The sequence below is a fragment of the Xenopus tropicalis genome, chromosome 2 (assembly GCF_000004195.4).
Source record: "Xenopus tropicalis strain Nigerian chromosome 2, UCB_Xtro_10.0, whole genome shotgun sequence".
Lineage (NCBI taxonomy): Eukaryota > Metazoa > Chordata > Amphibia > Anura > Pipidae > Xenopus > Xenopus tropicalis.
The window spans coordinates 153353081-153376283 of NC_030678.2; the positions used below are offsets into that span (position 1 = coordinate 153353081).

Sequence of the window (23203 nt, forward strand, 5' to 3'; positions counted from 1 at the left end):
CGGGCTACTTCTACCATAATGCACAGCTATCAGGGGATTATATGCCACGTCAGTAGCACGTTTGACTGATCATCCTGCAATGTGATGTTCTGTCTGCCTTTGAACTATTTAATCTGTTGAAGCGCCATGTTGGTTGGTGCATGCTGCTTTGGCACAGGAGAAGGTTAGGAGGAGCCACTGCTCTTTTATTAAATTCCTGCACTTCTGAACTATCTGTTGGCTCAACTGACAGAACAGTGGAAGGTGACTATGCACATATATGGCCACTAGTATTGTATATATGCAATTAGCTTGTTCCAGGGCTGGAATTAGAGGTAGGCAGAAGAAGAAAGTACCTGCTCCACTACTCTTAGTAAATAAAGGCAGTCATACACAGGCAAACTAAAGCTGGCAGCTCACCTTCTCCAGACTGTGTGTGGGGCCCTTCTAATGTCCTGCCTTATTGATATCTGGAAAATCACAACATGTTTTGGACCAGCTGGTCCTTCCTCAGGTGCACCTAAGGAAGGACCAGTTGGTCTAAAACATGTTGTACTATGCACTAATAAACACAAATATTTGACTGAATGGCTCTCCAGTGAACTATTTACTACTTAGTATTGTTTGATTGGAAGTGGTGAAACCCTACTACTGTTTGAGGAGCCGCCTGAACTACAACTCACTTGGACTATTTAATTGTGGGTTCTAAACTTTGTTATCTGGAAAATCCTATGGAGCGAGGACTACATTGATGCAGTTCTCTCTTAGGCCTCCATTATAATGTGATCATTGGCCTGGGGCCAAGCAATCAGATCACCCCGGCTGAACCAATTCGGGTAAAACTGTTGTGCTTTGTCTGCACTGCTTTAGTTGTGTTGTGAGATACATTCAGACAGAACAAGTCCACCCATGTCCTGTGTTCCATATACATAGCTAACTCTGACACTGATATGTTTGAACACCTTACAGTTCTGAAACAATAGGACTATGACAGGTGGGACTCCCATTCTATTCCCTCAGCAAAAAAGAAGAAAATAAATAGGTGGTTGTGCTAATGTGTGAATTGAAAGGTTACTGCACAGAGGTTGGTTACCCACAAAGCATTCACGTGTCTCTTTTCACAACATAAAACAAAAGCCCCCAGGCTTGGTTATGGGTGCAACACTGCAACTCTACGTGCATGTATGTATGCTGCAGTGAGAAGGCCCTGCACTCCCTTTATTCATAAACTGCTGCCAAGCGAGAGGGTTACTGAGAGAAAAACAAAATATGACGTTTATTGCTATTCACTGAAAAAAAACTGACAGTAAACTTTGCCTTTGTGTATAAGCAATAATGATTGCTCTGTCTGTACCCCTTTAAAAGCTGATATATGTCCTTTAAAGGGGGATCTAAATCCAAAAGAGATCACAATGTGCAATTTGCATTTTCTGTTTTTACCTGTTTAAGACATATTTTCATGTTTAGACTTCTATTACCAGGTTTGACTTCAATATAACAACCATAGGATTAACTAAATCCAAAAAGTACATAGACACTTAAGGACAGATTTACCAATGGGCGTATTGGATTTTCTGTGATCCGTGTCTTTTTGCACTAAAAACAATTTTTACGTTTAAAAAAAAAAAAAAAAAAAAGCTTTATTATGCATTGAAACCATGAAAATCAAAGTATAAAATTGCTTATATCTTAGAAACCACTAAAAACAGAAAATGAATGTAAAAGTACAAAATATCTCAGAGAAGCACCCTGAATAAATTTAGATCTTCTATTGAGGAATAATCCAACAAACAAAATGGGGGTGACTTATCAACACTTACAATCAATTTATTGCCTTCATTCAACAATTTTTAGCTAAAATGAATGAATTTTTATTATTAAGTTTGTTATTAAATGCAAAAAAATCAGAAAAACTTAAATGTCAAACTAGGGAATCTAAAAGTTTGCAGTGCGAGTTGTCCTAGGCAAAATTCAAGTTTTTTTTAAACTTTAGAGTTTGCAGACCCGTTGAAAATCATGGGTAGAATACAAATTTTATACATTTGAGTTTATTTTTCACTGTTTAACTTGATTGTAATTTGTTAAATAAATTTATTCGAATAAAAAAAAAAACACTACAAAAAAATCACTAAAATTCACTAATTTCATAATTGCTAAATATGTCTTTAAAGCAGGGGTCCCCAACCTTTTTTACTCTTGGACCACAGTCAAATGTAAAAAGACTTGGAGAGCAGCACAAGCACCATAAAAGTTCATGGAGGAGCCAAATAAGGGCTAAGATTGGCTATTAGGTGCCTCTATGCACACTATCAGCTTACAGGGGGCTTTATTTGGTAGGAAATCTTGTTTTTATTCAACCAAAACTTGCCCCCAAGTCAGGAATTCAAAAATAACTACAAAAATAACAACTACTGGTTTGGGGGCACTGGGAGCAACATCCAAGGGGTTGGTCAGCAACATGTTGCCCCCGAGCCTCTGGTTGGGGATCACTGCTTTAAAGGTTCCATGTCCAGTACAGTATATGGTTTAGGTTGCTTCAAATCTTAATGGAATTAAACAAGTTGGGTGAAACTAAGGCAGAACCAGGGGCGGATTTCTAAATAGGGTGCACCAATGACGCCAGCCCACAGGCCACCCCCCCCCCACGTTCGCACATGCGTACCAATTAACTCATATGAAGCAGTGGGGAGAGGACACGTTAAAGATTATGTGCATCCTCTCTCCATTGCTTCGTATGCGGGCAAAATATTTCGGTGCCTTTGTGGCCTCGACACAAATTCGGGCCTGGCAGAACCTTAAGACTTTACAATGAAAAATCTATTAGTAATCAAAGATAGAATTGATACTAGTGCTATTAGGAGAAGAAAACTACATAAAATAATTTTTTTAAATTTACGTTTGGAGACTCACATTTTTACAAACCCATAAAAGGCCAATTGTCACTCACTAAGTCCTTTAAGCAAAAATACTTAAAAGAAGGAATTTGAATTGCATGTTCTTCTTAAGAACTCATGTCATGGTGTCATTGCTGAATAGTCATTAACGTCCCAACAACACATTTTGACTTGTTGTTTGTGCCATTCCACAGTTTATGGTCTGTACCAGACTGGTACCGTTTCTGTACATTTCAGCCATAAATATTAAGAAGTGTTTTGGACAGAAAAATTTGCCCCAAAAAGTCAAAAGAAAATTTTGAAGTTTTGTCAAAAGAAACAGAAAACAAAGTCATCCACTCAGTTGTGTCAGTATCTTTAGGTTAGGTTTTACTAGAACCAATTTGCAGACAGTCACAGAATGTGCAGATTCAAGACAATAGCAGGCAGTTCACCTCTGCAAAACATAGGCTCGGATGTATTAAGACTTAAACCTGAACCCTGAACCTAAACTGATGGCTTTGCATACAAACACAAAAAGAAATGCAGGCCTGTATTTCCTATATGACTGTAGTTACTGTGGCACAGGCAAGCGTGGAATGCAGGTGGAATGCAACTTGCTGTCTTAGGAGCTTACCTGTGCCACACAGAGTACAGCCTAATAGGGTATATAGGCCTGCATTTCTTCCTGTGCTGAAACACATGAAACATCCAGCACAGGGAAACGCAGGGAAAACAATTGTCTGTAAGAGCCATGAACAATTTTTTTTTAAAATTTTGTCATACACATATGTTGACAACTTTAAAATAATGAAGTAAAAATGCAGTTTGGAGCAGTTAGGGTAACAGAAAAAAAAACATTAATTTTTTTGGTGGCATTGGTCCTTTACAGCTGAATTTTTTTTTTTTTTAACTCTGTTCGGTTCCATAACGCTGTCTCTCCAAGAACACTTAATATGAGATTAATTCTAAAGTTCATATTTCTAGCACCCCAAATCCTTTATCACTCCCTATCATTTCCTAGAAAGATTAATCATAAATAAAAAACTATTCATCTTCAGACAGGGGCGTTTCTGGGGTCTATGCTGCCCTGAGGCAGCCTTACAGATGCCGCCTCCCTCGCAGAGGTGTGAAGAGGGGGCCACATTGCTAGTACAGAGTTGAAAATCCGATTTAAAATCAGAATTTCAGCTCTTAAAGCTACGAGGAGTGGCTTTTTGCTGCCCCTAGTAACTTGCAGGCTTATGGCAGCAGCGCCCCTTCAGGATATCCAGCTATTGCTGATCTGCAACTGCTTTCAGTCTTAAACCGCCATTGGCATTGGTCTGATATCTAGTGGGCTCTCATAGTTATTATCACAAGTATCAGGAATGTGTATCAATTGACTTCTTATTGCCAGTGGAAAGAAAGTGATTTTTCCTGTGACAGTTGCTTTCAGCTGCCATAGACTCAGTCCCACTAACTGTGACAGGGACAATCAGCCATAATTAAGGCAGGCCATTTCATAGCTGGTATCAAAATGCAAAAAGAGGATTGGTGGGGAAGGGTAAATGTAGCCACTGAAAAAGTCAAAACGGCTCTCAAGCTGCCCGTGCAACTGGCCGGGACATTAGTATGTGGGTTAAGTGACTTGTCCAAGGTCACAAGGTGCACCTAGGGTGGAATCGAACCCGAGTCACAGCGGGTCACCCCACCGAAGGCAGATTCCCTAACCACTAGGCTATCTGAGTCCTCCCACTTGTAGGAGGATCTTTTGGGTCTGTTGTCTGTTAGATATGACGGTTAGTGTGTCCTAACTTTGTGAACAAAACATGCAGGGTTAAAGCCGGCTGCTTGCACCAAGACCTGTATGAGTAAGGGACTGTTAAATAAGTAGAGAGATTGAATCTGGAAACTGTGCTGCACTATTCATAACATAAAAACTGACACAACATCTATTTGAAAAGTGTTTGACCTGAAAGCAGGTGCTTGTATGGCTATTCAAGCTGGACCCAATAAAGCCCAATGTGGGTTATATGAGAGACTTTCCATAGAAGGCTGCCTGGCCACTCTTATATCATGTATGTTTTCTGCTTTATAAATGTGTATATTGACAGACATATTGGTAGATAGTTTAGAAGCAGGATGGGCAAACAGGAACAGAGCTGCCAATCAGTGGGAAGTGCCAGAACATAAGAGACTTTTATCAGGGCTGCCATCAGAAACTTTGGGGCCCCATACAAGTTATTTATATGGGTCCCCCCATGAACTCAAGGATAGTACTGGGCAGTGAGTGTGGCAGTGAGTGACACATGGGAAATGGCATATGGGTGAAAAGCCTGTTATGACCGGCATTACATGAGGGATATATGGGGATAGGAGAGAGGGTGGGGTTAATAGATGAAAATAATGGTGGCATTGGTCCTTTACAGCTGAATTTTTTTTTAACTCTGTTCAGTTCCATAACACTGTCTCTCTAAGAACACTTAATATGAGATTAATTCTAAACCAACAGCTGCCTTACAATCAACTCCCAGAATTCATTTTTAAGTTCTATAGATTGTCTCTTGCATTTTTCTGTCAACTCCCAGCCAGGCCAGCCATTATCAGCTTAATATCTCCAGTTCCAAGACTTAAAGGGGAAGGAAAGGCAAAGTCACTTGGGGGTGCCAAAATGTTAAGCACCCCCAAGTGACTTTAACCGCTTACCTTGTACCCCGGGCTGGTGCCCCTGTTAGGAGAAAATAGCACCAGCCCGGGGCACCTGGAGCGCAGCACTTCCTCCTTCCGCCTTCCACTTCCTAAACTGCCGGTGGCCGGGCATGCACAGTAGAGCGAAAAAGCCGACTTAAATGTTTAAGTTCGGCTTTTCACTCTACTGCGCATGCGCGCGCAGCGAAGCCGGAAGGAGGAAGCGCCGGCAGCTACCCCGGGCTGGTGCTGTTTTCTCCTGACAGCGGCACCAGCCCGGGGTAAAAGGTAGGCGGTTAAAGTCACTTGGGGGTGCCTAACATTTTGGCACCCCCAAGTAACTTTACCTTTCTTTTTCCTTTAAACCCCCCACAATTACCAATTCCAACTCAACATTTCTCCCATAAGCCTTAACAGAGTACATATTTCTAGCACCCCAAATCCTTTATCACTCCCTATCATTTCCTAGAAAGATTAATCTAGATAGCCCCAAAAGAATCAGTTCCCACCTCAGACTTAACTCTTGGGTGTACTTCTGATTTATATGAGCTGAACATTAGATCTATTACAGCTATGTAAAACTTTGCCAGCACTCCTACAGTTCCGATATAGTACAAGACTATAAAAATAAATGATATATAAAGGAATATATGTGTGCTTATCTTACTAATAAGGTAAAGCAGCACCTTCTCCATCTTGCTTTCCCTCAGTAATTTCAGCTCCATGTAGCCTCTGCTGGGTGGGCTAATGTTACACTGGGAAGGAAGGCAGGGAAGAGTAGCAGACTATGAACAGAAAGTAAGGAAGATTGTACTTAGCCTGAAATGTGGCATATATTAAGGCTGGATTATTATTATACCTGCACCCCTTCACATCACAACCCTCCTTTCCCCACACAGCCCTGCTAGTGATACGCTGATGTCTGATCCCTCACGTTCGTTTTCAGTTAGAAACTTGTACAGCATTATATTGCAAACAAGTTCAGGTAAATTTACAAAGGACTTAGGTTTGGGGAGGCTTAGCCTCCCCAAGCCTTTATTAAAATCCGCCTATGCCAATAGATATTTTAGAATGTTTTAGTCCTCTTAGAAAGAAGACCCTTTCTGTTTATCTGAATGCCAAACATCCTGTCTATGGCAGATGCTTCTGCCAGTTGGCAATGTTCCCATGTGATCCCCACCCCATCCCATAAAGCTGAATAGGAATAATGTCAGCAGACATGGTGTTTTTCTCATCTTGAGTCTCCTCGATAATTAAAAAAGACATGCCCATTCCCATAGAGAATGCTTGTAGCTGACAACACTTCTCTAGAATACCTGATGGTTTGGTTTTCAGGGAAGCCTTTGCTCAGTGCAATGCAACCACTAAATAATAGTAATATACAGAACAGTATAAAAGTGTACACGGTCATTAGAATGGCAAAACTAATAGGCACCCATCATACACCCAGTATGTATATTTTCCTTTTAACCTCAAACCTAGAGGCTTTTCTCTAGTTACATATAATTATGTGTAATACAGAGTAAATGTTTCAATTCCAGCGAAACAAGCAGACGTGGCCCAATGGAGGATATTGTATTTTAATGTTAAGATATATTTGTTTTGCATTAAGTGACACATACAAAAGAAAGTCAATACCCTGAAGAAAATAATTATGTGTTATTTTCTAAAAAGTAATTGATGTAAATGATGGTCTCAGCTCCTTAGACCCTATGGCAAGTCACATAATGTCTTTGTGTTACAGGCTACAAAACGTATATTAGAAGCTCTTCTAAGCAGGAGGATAGAAAGACCAAAAGTACTAAGTGTTATTAAGAGTTTTTATTCCATTTATTTTCCATTAAACACACAAATGAGCTGTACATAAAACAAAGTTAGCCATACATTTACAGCTCTGCTCATCTGGATGGCAAATTGGGATGATTAAGGGAATTTAAATCTTGTGCAAATGATTCCCTTCCATGGTGAACCAATGATATCCCTTCAACTGTGTATACTGTGTATGGGCTGGAGCTGTCCATGGCTAACCTTCTGTCCTACCCATAATTGTGTTTCTTCCAGGCTTTCTAGGAGCTTTAACTTCATTATTAGACTTTGTGGTTACGTGGACTAGGAGTTTTCCAGACATGCCAAGCTCACTACCTTGGATTTCACTCCTTCAGAGCACCAGGAGCAACACATTCTTCTGGATGTATATAGTACTGCTCCTTATCCCTTCAGAGACTGATTTGCCCAGTTGTCCAGTTCTTCATTAGGACAGTTGAGCAGTGGACTGGGGGGGGGGGGGATAGTGTTGGTTGAATCATATAAGTTTGTAATTCTTGGCCAGTATGTCGGACTTATGTTAATCATTTCTTGTAAAGTTTTCAGTAAAAACCTAAAAGCCCTAAAGGCTGCTAAAGTTACCTTCTGGGTCCAAAGACTATTTGATCACAGTCAACCAAATCAGCATATAATATCTGCCACTGTATGAGCACCATAAGGGGGCATAGAATACATTATTACAGAACAATTGAATAATTTGTATTATTGAAACAAATACAGTAAGAGTCCATCTAAGGAAGCATCAAGCTGCATCACAAGCCTATCACTAGAATTATATTATAATTGGCCATAATACATTAGCAAATGTTGCCATAGCTTCTTTCAGGTTGAGAAAATATTCATACAGAAGTCCATACAGAAATATAGAAGTGGGAAATCTTCACAAGACAATATGATATGTACAACTGTCTGATCATCCAAGCTCATATAAACCAGTTAAGGACATTTGCTGATATTAAGTTCATGAGGAAAAATGAGAAGGAAACTTCAGGCATAAGGGGCAGAGAAAGCTGGATGAGAAATAGCATGGTTCCCAAACTTTGAGTCTGTCTCCCCTGGGACGGGCCTAAAGTAGTGGCCTAAAGGGTGACATTTGAGAAGAACTCCTATTTTCTCTTTTCAATTTTTTTCTCTTTGGGGCTTCAACCAAAAAAGACAGAAAACAACTGGTGTAGTTATTATTCTTAAAGTTAAATCTTTGCAATTTTGACTGATATTTTAGCCACTAAAACACTGTATTAGAGAAGTCCATGAAGGATATTACAGTTGGTCAAAGCAAAAGATACAATATAGTAGATCGGACCCAGTAAATATAAAATGAAGATAAATAAGGATTTCTGTTGCAAATATCTATAAGGTTTAGGCTATTTTAGGTCTGTTTGTCTTGTTGCTGAGCACCTGAAAAGTCAAATTTTTTCTGGAAACTAGGACAATGACACATGGGGGCCTATTCATTAAAGTATACATACTGTGGCACATTCATCAATGTACGATTCAGTCCGAATGCCAAAAATTCATATTTTTTCTACGGTTTAGAACTGTGCGTATTTTCTATGATATTTTCGTTAATTTCCATGACTTTTTTCGTGCTTTTGCATCAATTTGTACAACAAAATCGTTGTATGAAAGTTTCGGAATTCATTCAAGCTTCGGTATCGTGACTTTCCTTTGGCCAGGTTGGAGCTGCAGAGTGCCATTGAGCCCTATGGGAGACTTTCCTTGGGCCGGGTTGGAGCTGCAGAGTGCCATTGAGTCCTATGGGAGGCTTCCAAAATCATGCACTGAAGGTTCAAAGTCAGAAAGTTTTTCGCACCGTTCGGATACGAAAATTTCAGAACTTTCAGATCATACCATAATATTTTTGTACGACCAAGATTTTCATGCAATTAACTCACATCAGAAATTATCGTATTTAATACAATTTTTTTGCAATCATACTTTTTAAGATCCGAAATTCAGACTTTGATAAAATAGCCCCAGTGTGTTTTATTGATCAGTAAAGGGATTATGACACAATGCACTTTCTTGATGACCACAATTTCCCATTTGCTAGAATATGCTATTCACAACAGAGCCAAAGAACAAGTACCTTACTGCATTTCATGCAAGGTGATTAAAAATGACCAACTGCACATTAAGTTCTGCACTGCATCCCTGAACGAATTTTCATTGCCTTCACTCACTCTGTAAACTACAGTAGGTAAAAAAGAATGCATACAAAGCAAGGGCTTGACTCGCTTGACATATGTTAGCCTTGTTCACAGTGTTATTTGCAGACAATGAAAGGCAGTTATACATTTTACTGCCTCGCAAACAAACACTCTCGCCTACACCCTGTGCCCTCCCATGCAGGAGAAGAGAATCCTGTTTGCAAAGGGGTTTTGCTTCATATTTAGTGGCCTTTGGATTAACTGGTGACAGCTTTATATCACGTCATGGTGTATGCACATGTGTAATGATGGAATCTACAACTAGTACTTGATTTATATTAACCAAGGCTGCATTCCACCGAGCAAAGGGACAAACACCAAGGGGCAGATTTATCAAAATGTAAGATTAGAGCTTGCCACAGAAAAATTTGCTCACTTTCTATTCATCCGTAGAAGCGTATTAATTAAATGCTGAACTCTAACTTTCACCCTTTGATAAATGCGCTTCTAGAAATCCCATAGAAATGAATAGAATGTGGGTGAATTTTTTTTTGACCCCAAGTGTTTAAGTGTAAATTTCAACCCGCAACCTCTTGCCATAAAGGCTATGTAAGGTTAAAGTTAAAGGAATACTGTAATTGGAAAACATTTTTTTTCCCAGTCCGTTTTTGGAAGATGAGTAGTTGCTACTTGTAGTTGAAAAGAAATAGATTTCATTTTTTTCTGTAGGGAAAGAAGCCACTTGTACCTAGGGACGCAGCGAATCCACTATTTTAAAAATATTTGGCTGAATAATTTGACTAATTTGCATTTGCCAATTGGGTGCCAATTAGGCCTTAGGCCCTATATCAAGCTCGTGGCATACGACAAGTGGCCAGTCAGGAATATGCACTGCTGAGAAGAAGTATGGAGTGTTGTGCAGACTACCCTTTTTCTACTTATATTCCCTTCAAAACCCAAGTAAAAAGTCAGGAATAAAGAAGCCACCACAGTTACAGATAGAGGACAACAGTTCTTATATGCACAAAGCAAACTGACTCTTTTATAGAGTTGGCAGTTGGCTAATTACATTCCAATTATATGCAATTAATACAAGCCTTACAGATGCATTGTCTATAAGCATGCCTGATTTTTCACAGGAACACTAACTGTGCAAAAGGGCAGGCATTATAAATATTTGCTCATAAACACAGGTGGCTATGCAATGAGGACAACAGAATCTGTTGCAATCAATGAGTCTGAGTGACAAAATGAACATATGTTTTGTTCCCAAAGAAATTGACAGAGATCCTGTGCATTGGCACACACACCAGCATGTCCTCAGTGACTCCTTACCTGCTCTGGATATTCTCCCAGAATAGCCAGAAAATAGATAATTAAGCAAATATCCTCCAAGTTGTACCTGCCTGGCCTAATTGTGGGTTAACCATAACCAAGTGCATTTGGAAGTGTATATACTACAGAACAGGTTCATAAATTATAACTTTAGTCAATAGTTACATATTTAAGATATACTTGTTCAGAAACAGAAACAAGTCCTTCAATTAAAAGGGCAATGGTTCTGTTAGCTAGCACTACTACAGACTAATGTTACCCTAAATCCGGCTATACACGCACTGATATTATTGTATGAAATGAGGTTTCGTATGATATTTGGTGCATGTATGGTGGATTGACGAAACGGCCAATATCGCAAAAGCCTTGGATACTGGTCGTCACGTCTAATGGGTGGGACAAATGATTTTGATTGGGCCCCTAGTAAAAGCTGCATTTAGGGCTGAATCATCAAATAGCAGTAGATGTTCTATTGTTGCTACCTCCATAACTGACAATTAAGCCCTGAACTTTAATGGAGGGTAGGAACAATCCTTCCTGTGACCAATCGCAGGAAAGATTGTAATGTGTATGGCCAGCTTAAGTTGTACAGTATTTCCCATGTAAGAAATCAGTGGGAAGGGAAGTCCACAGATATGAGGCAAAAGCAGGAAAAGTGGGTGTTGAAATCCCCAAATTTATACACACGATAGCACAGGTACAAAAATTGTTACAGACCTGACAAAGAGGATTTGGACTCTATAAAGGCAGAGTGTGATCTAGGGTGGAAATTCACAAAAGTTGAGTAAAGTGAAACTGGAGTAGCAATTGTGTTGGATTCATGCTGCAGGCTTCACCTGTCACTATGCAGCAATGCACTCCGATTTAATTCTTATTTTTAGTATATATTAGGTGTCTCATTTTAAGGACATGGCTAGAGGAAAGAAGACTTTATAAGTGCCCTGTAGTGTTCCCTTATCAAAGATGTCACCTTACTTAATTTTACCATTTAGTGTGAAATGAAAGTTAGCTTTCAAAAAAGGACTAGATCATTATCACGCTAATTACATGGGGCTAGTTGACATTTTTGCTGTACGGATGCAGGTAGAGTGGCAGGTGTCACATTAGATATTTGTCAGGATAAAATGAAAAAACAGCAGCACTCCGGAAATGTTGTAGAAAAAAAGTGACTTTACTCAAGTGCACACAGCAACGTTAGATATTTGTCAGAGATACCTATAGTGTTTGTGGCACTTGTTAGTCACCGGTCCCTAGGGCCAGTTTTGGACATGGAATACAGCAGAACTTGACTGCATCCTGATCCTTGTGGTCACAGACCTTATAGTACATCATCACTGATGTCACAGCGGCTCAGCTCCCCTGCCAGTCCCCTACCTACAGCAACCAATTGGCAACTATAACTAAAGAGTACAGGTATGGGACCTGGTATTCAGAATGCTAAGGACCTGGGGTTTTCTGGATAAGGGGTCTTCCTATTATTATCTCCATACCTTAAGTCTACTAAAAAATCATTTAAACATTACCTAGATCCAACAGGATTGTTCTGCCTCCAATAAGGATTAATTATATCTTAGCTGTGACCAAGTACAAGGCACTGTTTTATTATTACAGGGAAAACGGAAATACATTTTTGATATTGATTTGAGATAGCCTTCCCATAAGTTAGAACTGGATATTAAGTTTCTGGATAATGGACCCCATACCTGTATTTTGTTTTCTTTCTACACCTGTATCACAATACAGGCATCTCCCTATTTTGAAAACTCTAAACTTAATGTGATTCCTTCCCTCTCAAGGGTTAAACCTGGAGACAATGTAACTTCCTTTAAATCAGTGTGTACTTGTCTGCATGGAAAAGGACAACACAAAGAAAGATGTGGCAACAATCTGTCAAACTAAGAGGCTTCCAGGCAGCACCTATAGCACATTACCTGGAATAATTGAAGGTCTCTTTCGGGGTCGCCTCCCATACAGCGATTCCAAGTGTGTGCCATTTCCCCTAATCTTTCCATTATCAGCAGTTGCCGATAGTAACTCCGGTGGCAGGCTACAGCGTCTGATCGCTTTGCACTCATTGTGATTGGAGCAGAGTTTATTCTTGGTCCTGGCACACAAACTGCTGTCATCCAGGGCCATGGCTCACACTGACTGTGTGAGGGGGCACATCCGGGACAGGAGGCAAACTTTAAGGGCAATGATTTGCTCCAGCGTGTCTCTTCGGCTTTGTTTTCATGCTGATCTGTGCCCTTGTTTGGGAAGTTTAGCAAGAAAATAGGCGTGGGCTCTGACAGGTGTAGGGTTACTGATCAGCTCCTCCTTGGAGCAGGTAATGGGCTCATGGGAGGCAGACAAAAACAATTAGGTGAAGTCACACAGCCTGGCACATATACTCACTTCTGTGTGTTGGGATCAACTTGGCCTCTTGTTTTTAAACTGTCAGTGCCAATGAATTCAGCAGCTCTGTTTCTTTCAAGGTCAGAATGAAAAACAAATACAGGTATGATTGTTCCTATGATATGGATATGCACGCTCCCGGCATCCCACCATCCCTCTGAATTCTGAAGGTTGGGGATTCCTGCCTTATGACTATGGCACACTGGCAGCTTGTTGCAGATTGGTATTTCTAGCCTAGACTACAGTTTGGAGTCAGTGTGGCTTGGCTAATAGGAAATAAAGAAACTGAAACTAAGCACCAATATCAAGTGAAAGACAGCTTAGCTTATTTATTGGTATATTTCTGGATGTGCTATACGCAAGTCCAGAATCTGAATAAAAATGATAGGTGTGCATATAATCCAGCTCATGTAACAATGTAGTCCATTGCAAATAAAGTCCTTAAGGGTGAAAGTATTCCAAAGCACACAGCAGTCATTTAAGCTTAATTTGAAATGTTCAATCCCCATTCAGACAGAGCACAGGGGAATAAATAGGAGGTGCAGCTCCTATTTATTTATTTTTGTTGCCGTAATTCTGATAACATATTAGGTATCCAGGGAGGCTTATGTGAAGCATAGTGCTAGATTGTTTATTTCTTTCCCACAGAAAACTAGGAAAGCTTTAAAATGTGCAAAAATTGTATGAAAAGTTCATTACAGTGATTCCCAAACTGTGGGGGGGGGGGGGGGGGAGGGGTTGGGGGAAAGGACTCTGTCTGAAGGGAATTTATGGTTAGATTTGGAGCAAAAGACAATTTGCATCAGAAGTGCAAACTTTGACAGGACAATGAACAACAAAATCCTATACACTAACACATAGCCATTGCCCTCTCTGTGTTTTTCATAACATAACATATTTAACTTTTTACTTGGCAATGAACAAACATTACAGCAGTGATACTGAAACGTTTTAATCCCAATTTGCCCATCCCATGGTCCACAATTTTCTCATGTCCTCATTTATCTCCCAACAAGGTTACAGATGCACGAAACACAGCCTTATAAGCCAACCAGCCATAGCACAAAGAATATGTAGATCAGTATTGGTGCTAAACCACCCTCAGGCTGGGCTTCAGGGAATATTTAACAAGCACAAATAGGCATTATCTCTAAATTTCACCTTAAAGGTAGCCATACATATTCAGATTTTAGTCTTCTTCCGATGAACTTCGGATATCGATCGTACATTTGAATGCAACAATCTAAAACTAACATTGAGATTGAAATTACAGTCACATATGTTATCATTATCCGACCAGAATTTTCTAACATAGCTGATCAGCTAAATGACGATCGCATTGTACAATCATCAGCAGGACTGAAAATTGTATGAAACGCCAGTGTAATTGGCTTTTACGCCAGTCCCAATAGGTGGCCAGCCCCACAGTTTGGGAACCACTACTATAAGCTGGCCATACATGTGAAGACGTGGTAATATCAGGCTGATCTGATCATTTGGCCCTTGGGCCAATAATCAGATAATAGGAAAATTTAACCGGCCCAATCAACATCTGCCTGATTTCAGGCCAGTAACCCATAGGTCGGCAGAATCACTCTGAAGGGGCCAAATCAGCAGCTTTAATTTGCCTGTGTACGGCCACCTTCAGATGGAGCTGGAGACAATGGAAAAGGCATTTGCTTAGGGCACTTGTGCATGCTTTCTGGTAGCAGAGCTGTTAATCAGGACTTGGAACAGAGCTCACTGACAGTGACTAATGACCCACACTTCAGTGTCAAGGATACAGCAGATAACCTCTGAGCATCAGCTTCCTCAACACTTCATATTGCCCCCCAGGAATAAACACAACTATCATTACTATCATTACAGTTAAGCAGGGCACAATGTGTGGATAACCTGCAAACAATATCGCAGCTGAACCTTGATGCACACAATACATTGGTCATCGCAGAGCTGTCACCGTTCTCCCGTTCCCCAGCAGGATTCTCTCGATTTTGTCCTGCAGTGATTTTGCACATGTGTGTGATGACACTTCCGTAAGTGTGTGTAACATCACTTCTGGGTATGGGGAACAGTTTCGCAGTTCCCCATGCCAGCGTAGCTGTCAGGTTGACAGCTCTAATAAGAGCCGGCATAACGAGTGCGATGCAAGCGGGGCTCAGCCCCTGCGTGTTTATTCAAGACAGCAACGTTTCGTCAGGCAGCACCAGGCCCGGATTTGTGGGGAGGCCACAAAGGCACGGGCCTAGGGCGGCACAAATTTCGGGGCGGAGTGGGGACTTCTCCCCCCTGCTCTGTATGGGAGTTTAAAAGCCTGCGCATGCGCACTCGCGGCGGCACGGAGGGGGGGGGGGTTGGAGAGAGGTTTGGGGGCGGCCTTGGGGCGCCAGCACTGTCCTTTGCAAAAAAATTTATTTCTGTAGAGTGTCCTGAGGTTACTGCCCTGGTTAACAGTATTGTAGTAACCAGTTTATTGATACCTGCTATGCAATCTACATAAGCAGCACAAAAGGTGCCAATAACCATAGATTGAACAGTTCCAGATTTCTCTTTCACCTATGCTGAGTAGTGTGTTTACTGGCAACACATGGCACAGCTTGATAAAGACACGCTGGCACCAAAGGGTTAATGATAAAGCCTTGTCGAGGAGCTCAGGCACTTTAAAGTCCAATGGATCCCAATGTGCAAGAAAAGAAGAATGTTTATCTCCCCTATTATGTTTGTTCCATGACATCCTAATGGCCCAACATAGACACCGGAGACAATTAAAGGAACCCTAACCATAGAATGAATACCTAACCAACAGATAGTTTATATCATATTAAGTGGCCGATGAAAGAAATGTTCAGTAAATAAAAATAAAATAAAGATATTGCCCTTTTCCATTGAGCCACCATTTTGTGATGGGCTGTGTGCTCCCTCAAAGATCACCTGACAGGAAATAATGCAGCTCTGACTGTAACAGGAAGTAGTGTGGGAGTAAAAGGCAGAACTCTGTCCATTCATTGGCTGACTTGACCTGATATGTATGTGTGCCTTTGGTTTGTTTGTGTGCACTGTGAATTGTATGATCCCAGGGAGTGACCTGTTTTATGCAATATATTTTTATAGAGACCTACATTGTCTGGGTCTATAGTTTTCCTAACCAGAAGGCGAACTCCTCAATGACTTCTTATTTCCTCATATCTTCCAGTGAGGGGTAGATCCTGTATATAGTTATATAAATACTTTGTTCCCATCAAGAAGCAACGTGTCATCAGGATGTTTTGTAGATTGTGGAGAATTTTCTTTTTCTACAGTACCGGCAGTAGCAATCAATTCCACCAGGCAAGCATTAAACTTGTGCAGGAAGATTAGCATATCTCGGGCTGGATCACCAAACCAGGAAAGTGCTTAGCAGACCAGTCTGTGCTGGAGAACTTGTTTTAATGATAGGTTTAGGTGCTGCCAGCCAAAGGCAAGTTATCATTACCGACTGTCATGCCACCTACTAGCCGCAGTTTCTCAAAACCCAGGCCATAATAACGACAGCCAGTAGGACCATGTGAAATGAATACATGCAGTTGCTTGGTGTTTATCGACTTTAATTGAAGGCTACACAATGCCAACATTTCTATCTACTGTATTTCATTTCTATAGCCAGTGCTGTGTTTGCTAAGTATATCTATTAAAGGGGTGGTTAACCTTTAAGTTAACTTTTTGTATGTTATAGAATGGCAAATTCTAAGCAACTTTTCTGTTGGTCTTCATTTTTTATAGTTTATTAATTATTTGCTTTCTTTTGATTCTTTCTAGCTGTCAAATAAAGACCACTGTCCCCAGCAGCCAAAAACTACTGCTCTGTGAGGCTACAATTCTATTATTTTTCTATTCGGGCTCTCTCCTTTTCATATATCAGTCTTACATTCATATGACTGACTGGTTGCTAAGGTAATTTGGACCCTAGCAACCAGATAGCTACTGAAATTCCAAACTGGAGAGTTGCTAAATAAAAAGTAAAACAATTTGAAAAACACAGATAATAAATGAGGACAGATTGCAAATTATCACTCTCTAATTGCAAAATACTGTAATTGCTAAATCACTCTCTAATTGCAAAATATCACTCTCTACATCATACTAAAAGTTAACTCAAAGGTGAACAACCCTTTAAACCCGCAGGGGCAGTTTTAGACAAAATGAGGGTGCCAGACCTGTAGCCCACAATTACAGTAAACTTGATCTTTTAAATATTATTATCTGGAAAAATATGCAATTTTGCCTTTTCGAAAAGTAGTAAATATGCCTCTATACACTGAAAAAAAAGATATATATTATACATAGACTTTATACACTACTTTTAGTATTTCTAGGGTGCTATTTATGCCATGGCTGGGCCTATTAGCATGATTCACATGCATGCCTCTAAGAAAGGTACCAGGTTGCTGTCTGTTACAGTCATCAAGAAGTCAATGTAGATCTCCGACATGGAATTCAACATAAAGCCCCCAAATTCTGTATGGGGGTGCTGGGAGTTTTAGTGCAAAGATATCTGTTGGTTGCCAATCCCTGATCTATAAGAATGAATGTGTACTTGTTGACTAAAGTTTTCATGGTGGGACCCTGGAGTTGGGACCAGTAACATCCCAAATAATTTACTAACCTTTTATACAGAGGTTCTCAAATCAGCATCTCTGATTGGATATTAAGTCTTGGTGTATTTCTTTATTTCTTAAATGTGAATTCTTCAGTCTTCCATCTAAAAAACATAACAGGAATTAAAATGGGTACAAGTGTTCTAGTAAAAAAAAATATATACCTGTGTTTACAGTCAGCCCAATAAATGGAGCTTGATGCTCCACAAGGTGCACACAAACATACAATATTTTATGGGTTTTTTTTTTTAATACAACCCTATTTATTTGCCTAATACTTGACAAAGATGTATGTTTCTCTAAAAGTGTTAGTTCACATTCAAGTTCACCTTTATTATGATATAGTATACCCTATTCCTAGCAAATTTGGATTTGGTTTTTATTATTTTTTTTTCCTAGTTTCTGAATAATCGGCCTAACTCTTCTGCCTCTTATAGCTTTAAAATGGGGGTCACTGTTGGCAGCCAAATGCTATTGCTTTCTAAGCAGACCCTATCATATTCCTGTTTCTCGTTTAAGCCTTTGCCTGGTTGCTAGGGTAAGTATGTCCCTAGCAATCATGTAGCTATTAAAATACCATACTGTGCAGAGCTGCTGAAGCTAAATACCTAAATAAAATATATAAAATAAATTGAGTAAAATTAAGTAAATAAGTAATTGAAAACTGTCTGTCTTAGAATATCAATGTCTATATCATACTAAAAGTTAATTTTAAGTTAAACTACCCCTTTAAAGGAGAAGGAAAGTCTAAGTCACTTGGGCTGCCAAAATGTTAGGCACCCCCAAGTGACATTAATCGCTTACCTTGTTCGGAGAAAACCGCACCTGCCCAGGGTAGCTGACTTGGGCTTTCCTTCTCCTTTAAAGGGGTTGTTTACCTTAGAGTTAACATTAAGTATTATGTAGAGAGCAATATTCTAACAATATTTTTTATTGTTTGTGTTTTTTTATTATTTAACTTCTTGTTCAGAACCTCTCCAGTTTGGAATTACCAGCAGTTAACTGGTTGCTAGGGTTCAAATTACCATGGCAACTAGGGAATAGTTTAAATGAGACACTGGTATATGAATAGGAGAGGACCTGAATAGAAAATAATTAATAGAAAGTAACATTAGAACTGTGGCCTCACAGAGAAATAGTTTTTGGCTGCCAGGGCCAGTAACCCCCATTTAAAAGTCAGAAGAGGAAAGCAAATAATTATACAACTATAAAAAAATAAACCATGAAGATAAATTGATAAGTTGTTAGAAGTGGCCATTCTATAACATACTAAAAATGATCTTAAAGGTAAACTACCCCTTTAAAGGTGTAACGATTGGAGAAGCAGACTGGAAAGATTCTTGTAATAATTTGATAATGTATGGTCTATGTAGAGCCCTTGGAACCAGGTCTGGACTGGCAATCTGTGAGTTCTGGCAAATGCCAGAGGGGCTGCTGTAAGATGCCATAGTCAGTCACTATTTACTGGGCTGGTGGGGGCAGTTTAGGCCTCAGTGTACTTGAAATGCCAGGGCCTGTTTTGAATTCCAGTCTGGACCTGCTTAGAACCATCTTAAGAAGGAAAAATCCAGAGTAAAGTAAACAAAAAAATACAAATCATTTTTTACATAAAGGTCCCTGGGGCGAACCGACAACTAATTCATTACTAGCATCCAGCCCAACCCATTTTGAGAAGAGAATGCAGGAGACCTCGCTTGTTGACAAAAAGGATTATGTATTTGGAGCAGAAAGTTTTCACAATAAGCAATATCCACTTCACTGACACCCACATTTAAATAGTTTTGGCAAGTCTGCGTGTCCAAAACAAGAGTAAGTAACATAAATGTGTCATGAAGAAATGCAGACTCTGGTGCATTACAGACAGGTAAGAATGCAGCCAAAATGGCACCATGACTTTAGTGACATTATAGAGGGCAATAAAGGGAGTGCTTCATGCACTGCTACATATTCTGCTAGATATTTTGCTTGTTCTGCAACTTCTCAGAGTGATTTCATAGCACATTATAGGGGGATCGTAATTTTATTTCATCCCCACAATATACTAATATCGAGTCTGAAGCTACAACATGGCCTTTTTGTCTCTTCCTAGGGCTACTACCTTTTTGTGGCACCTTACCAACCTTTGGGGAGGAAGATAGGTCAATGACATTAGGGAGGTGGGTTGGTAATGTCACTGGCAGTGAATGGGCAGATCTGGGGAGCAGCTGTACATAGTAGAAGGAGAGTTATTTTACTGCCCTAGCCACTATAACACCTGCCAAGGCCAAAACCAGTATTGCAAATTTACCAGCAATGTAGTTGGCAGTAAATGTATAATACCCATAAGTTTAGCCCCTCTTACACCCCTGATATGCCCCCAGGCCCGGATCTGTGGCGAGTCCACAAAGGCCCGGGCCTAGGCGGCACAAATTTAGAGGCAACATGCTGCCCCACCGCAACGGAATTTTGACATTTTGCTCCCATACGGAACAATGAGGACTTCTCCCCATTGCTCCGTATGGCAGTCTAAATGCCCGCGCATGCACGTTTGTGGGGGGAGGGCGGGAAGAGGTTTGTTCGCGCATGCAAGGGGCGCAAATGGGGGGTGGCCTTGGGGTGCCCGGATTTGAAACTGGCGCTGTATGCCCCAATCTTATCTTTTTTCTTTCCTGATCTGCTCCACAACCAGCCATCCTTTCATCTACTTGTCATTGTCCTGCCACCTTATGTCATGGCCCACCCCCTTTTCTGCCCTCCCCACACTGGCTGGTAAGATTTTTTTAGAAAGTAGGTAACCCTAAATTTAAGGGGGATTGGAGGGATTTAAAATTGGGTTAATTAAATATTTACCGGCATGTCCATTGCTGGTAAATATGTAATACTGGCCCTGGCCCCAACTGCTGATTTATTGGCTATGCCAATGAAATACTGGCCAGGGGGCAACCCTATCTCTTTCCTTATCTAAATAATGCAGTACAGTGCCTTGTAAATAAAGTGGAAGCCCACCATTTAGGGCTGTGGTAGACGGAGAGATTAGTCGCCTGCGACAAATCTCCCTTGTTGCGGGCGAGTAGTCTCCCCGATATGTCACCCCACCGGCTTGAATGTAAATCGTGGACGGCGCCTTGAGAGGAAACTTCTGCAATTTCGGGAAATTGCGTCGCCGCATATACTATCCCACCGGTGATTTACATTCAAGCTAGTGGGATGGCATATCAAGGAGATTAGTTGCCCGCAACAAGGGAGATTTGTCACAGGCGACTAATCTCCCCATCTAACACGACCCTTATAGGTTGTTAAGAGGTAATCATACAAGTATGGGACTAGTTGTCCAGAATGCTCAGGTTCTGGGGTTTCTAGATAAGAGCTTTTCAGTAATTTGGATCACCATACTTTTAAGTCTACTAAAAAAATTATTTAAACATGAAGAAAACCCAATAGGATTGTTTTGCCTCCAATAAGGATACATTGTAGCTTAGTTGGAATCAAGTACAAGGTTCTGTTTTATTATTAAAGAGAAAAAGGAATTCATTTTAAAATATTAGAATTATTTCCTTAAAATTGAGTTTATAGGAGATGGCCTTACCATAATTTAGGCCTTTCTGGATAACAGGTTTCAGGATTACAGATCCCATACCTGTACCATGTGCCTTTAGACCTCCAGAAGACTGACAAACTGATGATACTATTTCCCATAGTAGAGAAAGAGTGCCATTTACTGCCCTGTTTGACTAATAATGTCCCATGGTGCCATGTATAATATCATACCACAGCCTTTGGCTTTTCTAGCATCTTGTAATGGAGCTGATAATAAAGACAAGAGAAGCCCTGAGGGAGGAGGTAAGGATCTTGTGGTGAGCATGCCAGTGAGATAATGCTTGCTAAGGCAAGGCTACAACTGCAAGCTGGCCTCGTGTCACCACATACCCTTTGGGGAAAAAATACACATTCAGCCCTTATTATTTCCATTAGGCAAATCCATATGGAAAATAACTGAAGGTATAATGGCCCTGTTGGTTACAGGTCTGGAAGGAAAGCACCTTGCATTAAATTGATACAATAAGGTACTTCTGCAGTACACAGTTTTTTAAAAATTAATTGTGAAAAAAAGCACAATTAAACTCGATCAAGTATTTTTGACAAAATTTTAATTTTACATTTTTTTTTACAAATTAATTTCCTTTTCCCTGTAATAATAAAACAGTACCTTGTACTTGATCCCAACTAAGATAAATAATATCCTTAATAATCCTTATTGGAAGGAAACAATTCTATTGGGTTTATTTAATGTTTAAGATGTTAGAGACCTGAAAGCAGGAAGTAATATTCTGGCTATTATGTTAGGCATCCGCCCATTCCAGCCTTTACAGATTACATTTTTGCTTAACTAACTATATTGAAAACATTTTGCGCAGTCTGTTCATTTTACCCAGTTTCATTTTTACACTAAACTGTTCCTTTAATGTGATGAATCTATACTGTAGCCATTAATGATATCTTGCACCCTTTTAAAGTGGTGCAGTAGCTAGTATTCAGCCAGGGGTCCAATCTCAATTTTTTTCACTAGAGGCTACAGGCTTCTGGGGTCCTGAGAAACTGTTCCATCTGAAACTTGTGTGCCTGGCCCCATAGGGGAGTATTGCCTACATTCTGGGTGACTTTCCCACAGCAAATGGCTACAGGAAATTCCCCTATTTGGCAATGGTCACAAATACACAGAGGAAAGAATCCGACGAGTGAGGGACAGTGATATTACAGAAGCTAAATGTTTTCTGTGAACTAGTGTTTCACATCCTATCATGGAACAGAATCTTTATTGTTTATTTTTGATCGTTAAATAGTGCCTTTTCATGTAAGAAAAAATATATATTTTGATATGATTTCATCCAACATCCAGCAGATAACTAGGCAGTTGTGACTACAAAATGTAATGTAAGGTAATGCAATTCCACACACATACAGCAGATACATTATGGGTAGCTTGTAACACAGATTTTGTGATTTACACATCAGTTCTAATAACAGATAGCTTTCTATGTATTTTTAGTTGTTTCTAATATCTCCTGAGACATTACAGTAACAGACCCCTAGGTACCTCCCACACATTTTAAAAATTCTCACAGGCTATTAAAATATTTTAACAAAAGCAAATTTCAGATTCTTTCATAAATCCTAGGTAACAGGTCTAAACATCCAAGTTTCATCAGATTGTCATCCCATTTTATTTTATCCCCTGCTTATAGGGGCAGTGTACTCCCTTTTTACATGAGCACAATGAATAGGGCTGAACATACGTTTTTCTTATTATTTTAATTGTTAAGGAGAACTAAAGCTTAACTAATCCTGTATATATAGAATATAAATG

General features: G+C 40.0%; 1 protein-coding gene across 2 annotated transcripts in view; it reads right to left on the minus strand.

Annotated features, from left to right (window-relative positions):
- Positions 1 to 23203, minus strand: part of fry (FRY microtubule binding protein) — a 214357-nt gene that overhangs the window by 151805 nt on the left and 39349 nt on the right. The window contains exon 3 of one of the 2 annotated variants that reach the window (XM_031897245.1): positions 17868 to 17963. Coding sequence is in view for 1 of the 2 variants with exons in the window: in XM_031897241.1 (XP_031753101.1) it covers positions 12763 to 12967 (205 nt within the window). In the remaining variant the exon portion in view is untranslated. Of the gene's footprint in view, positions 1 to 12762; positions 13304 to 17867; positions 17964 to 23203 lie in introns of those variants that run through there. The other variant, XM_031897241.1, reaches the window with a different exon arrangement.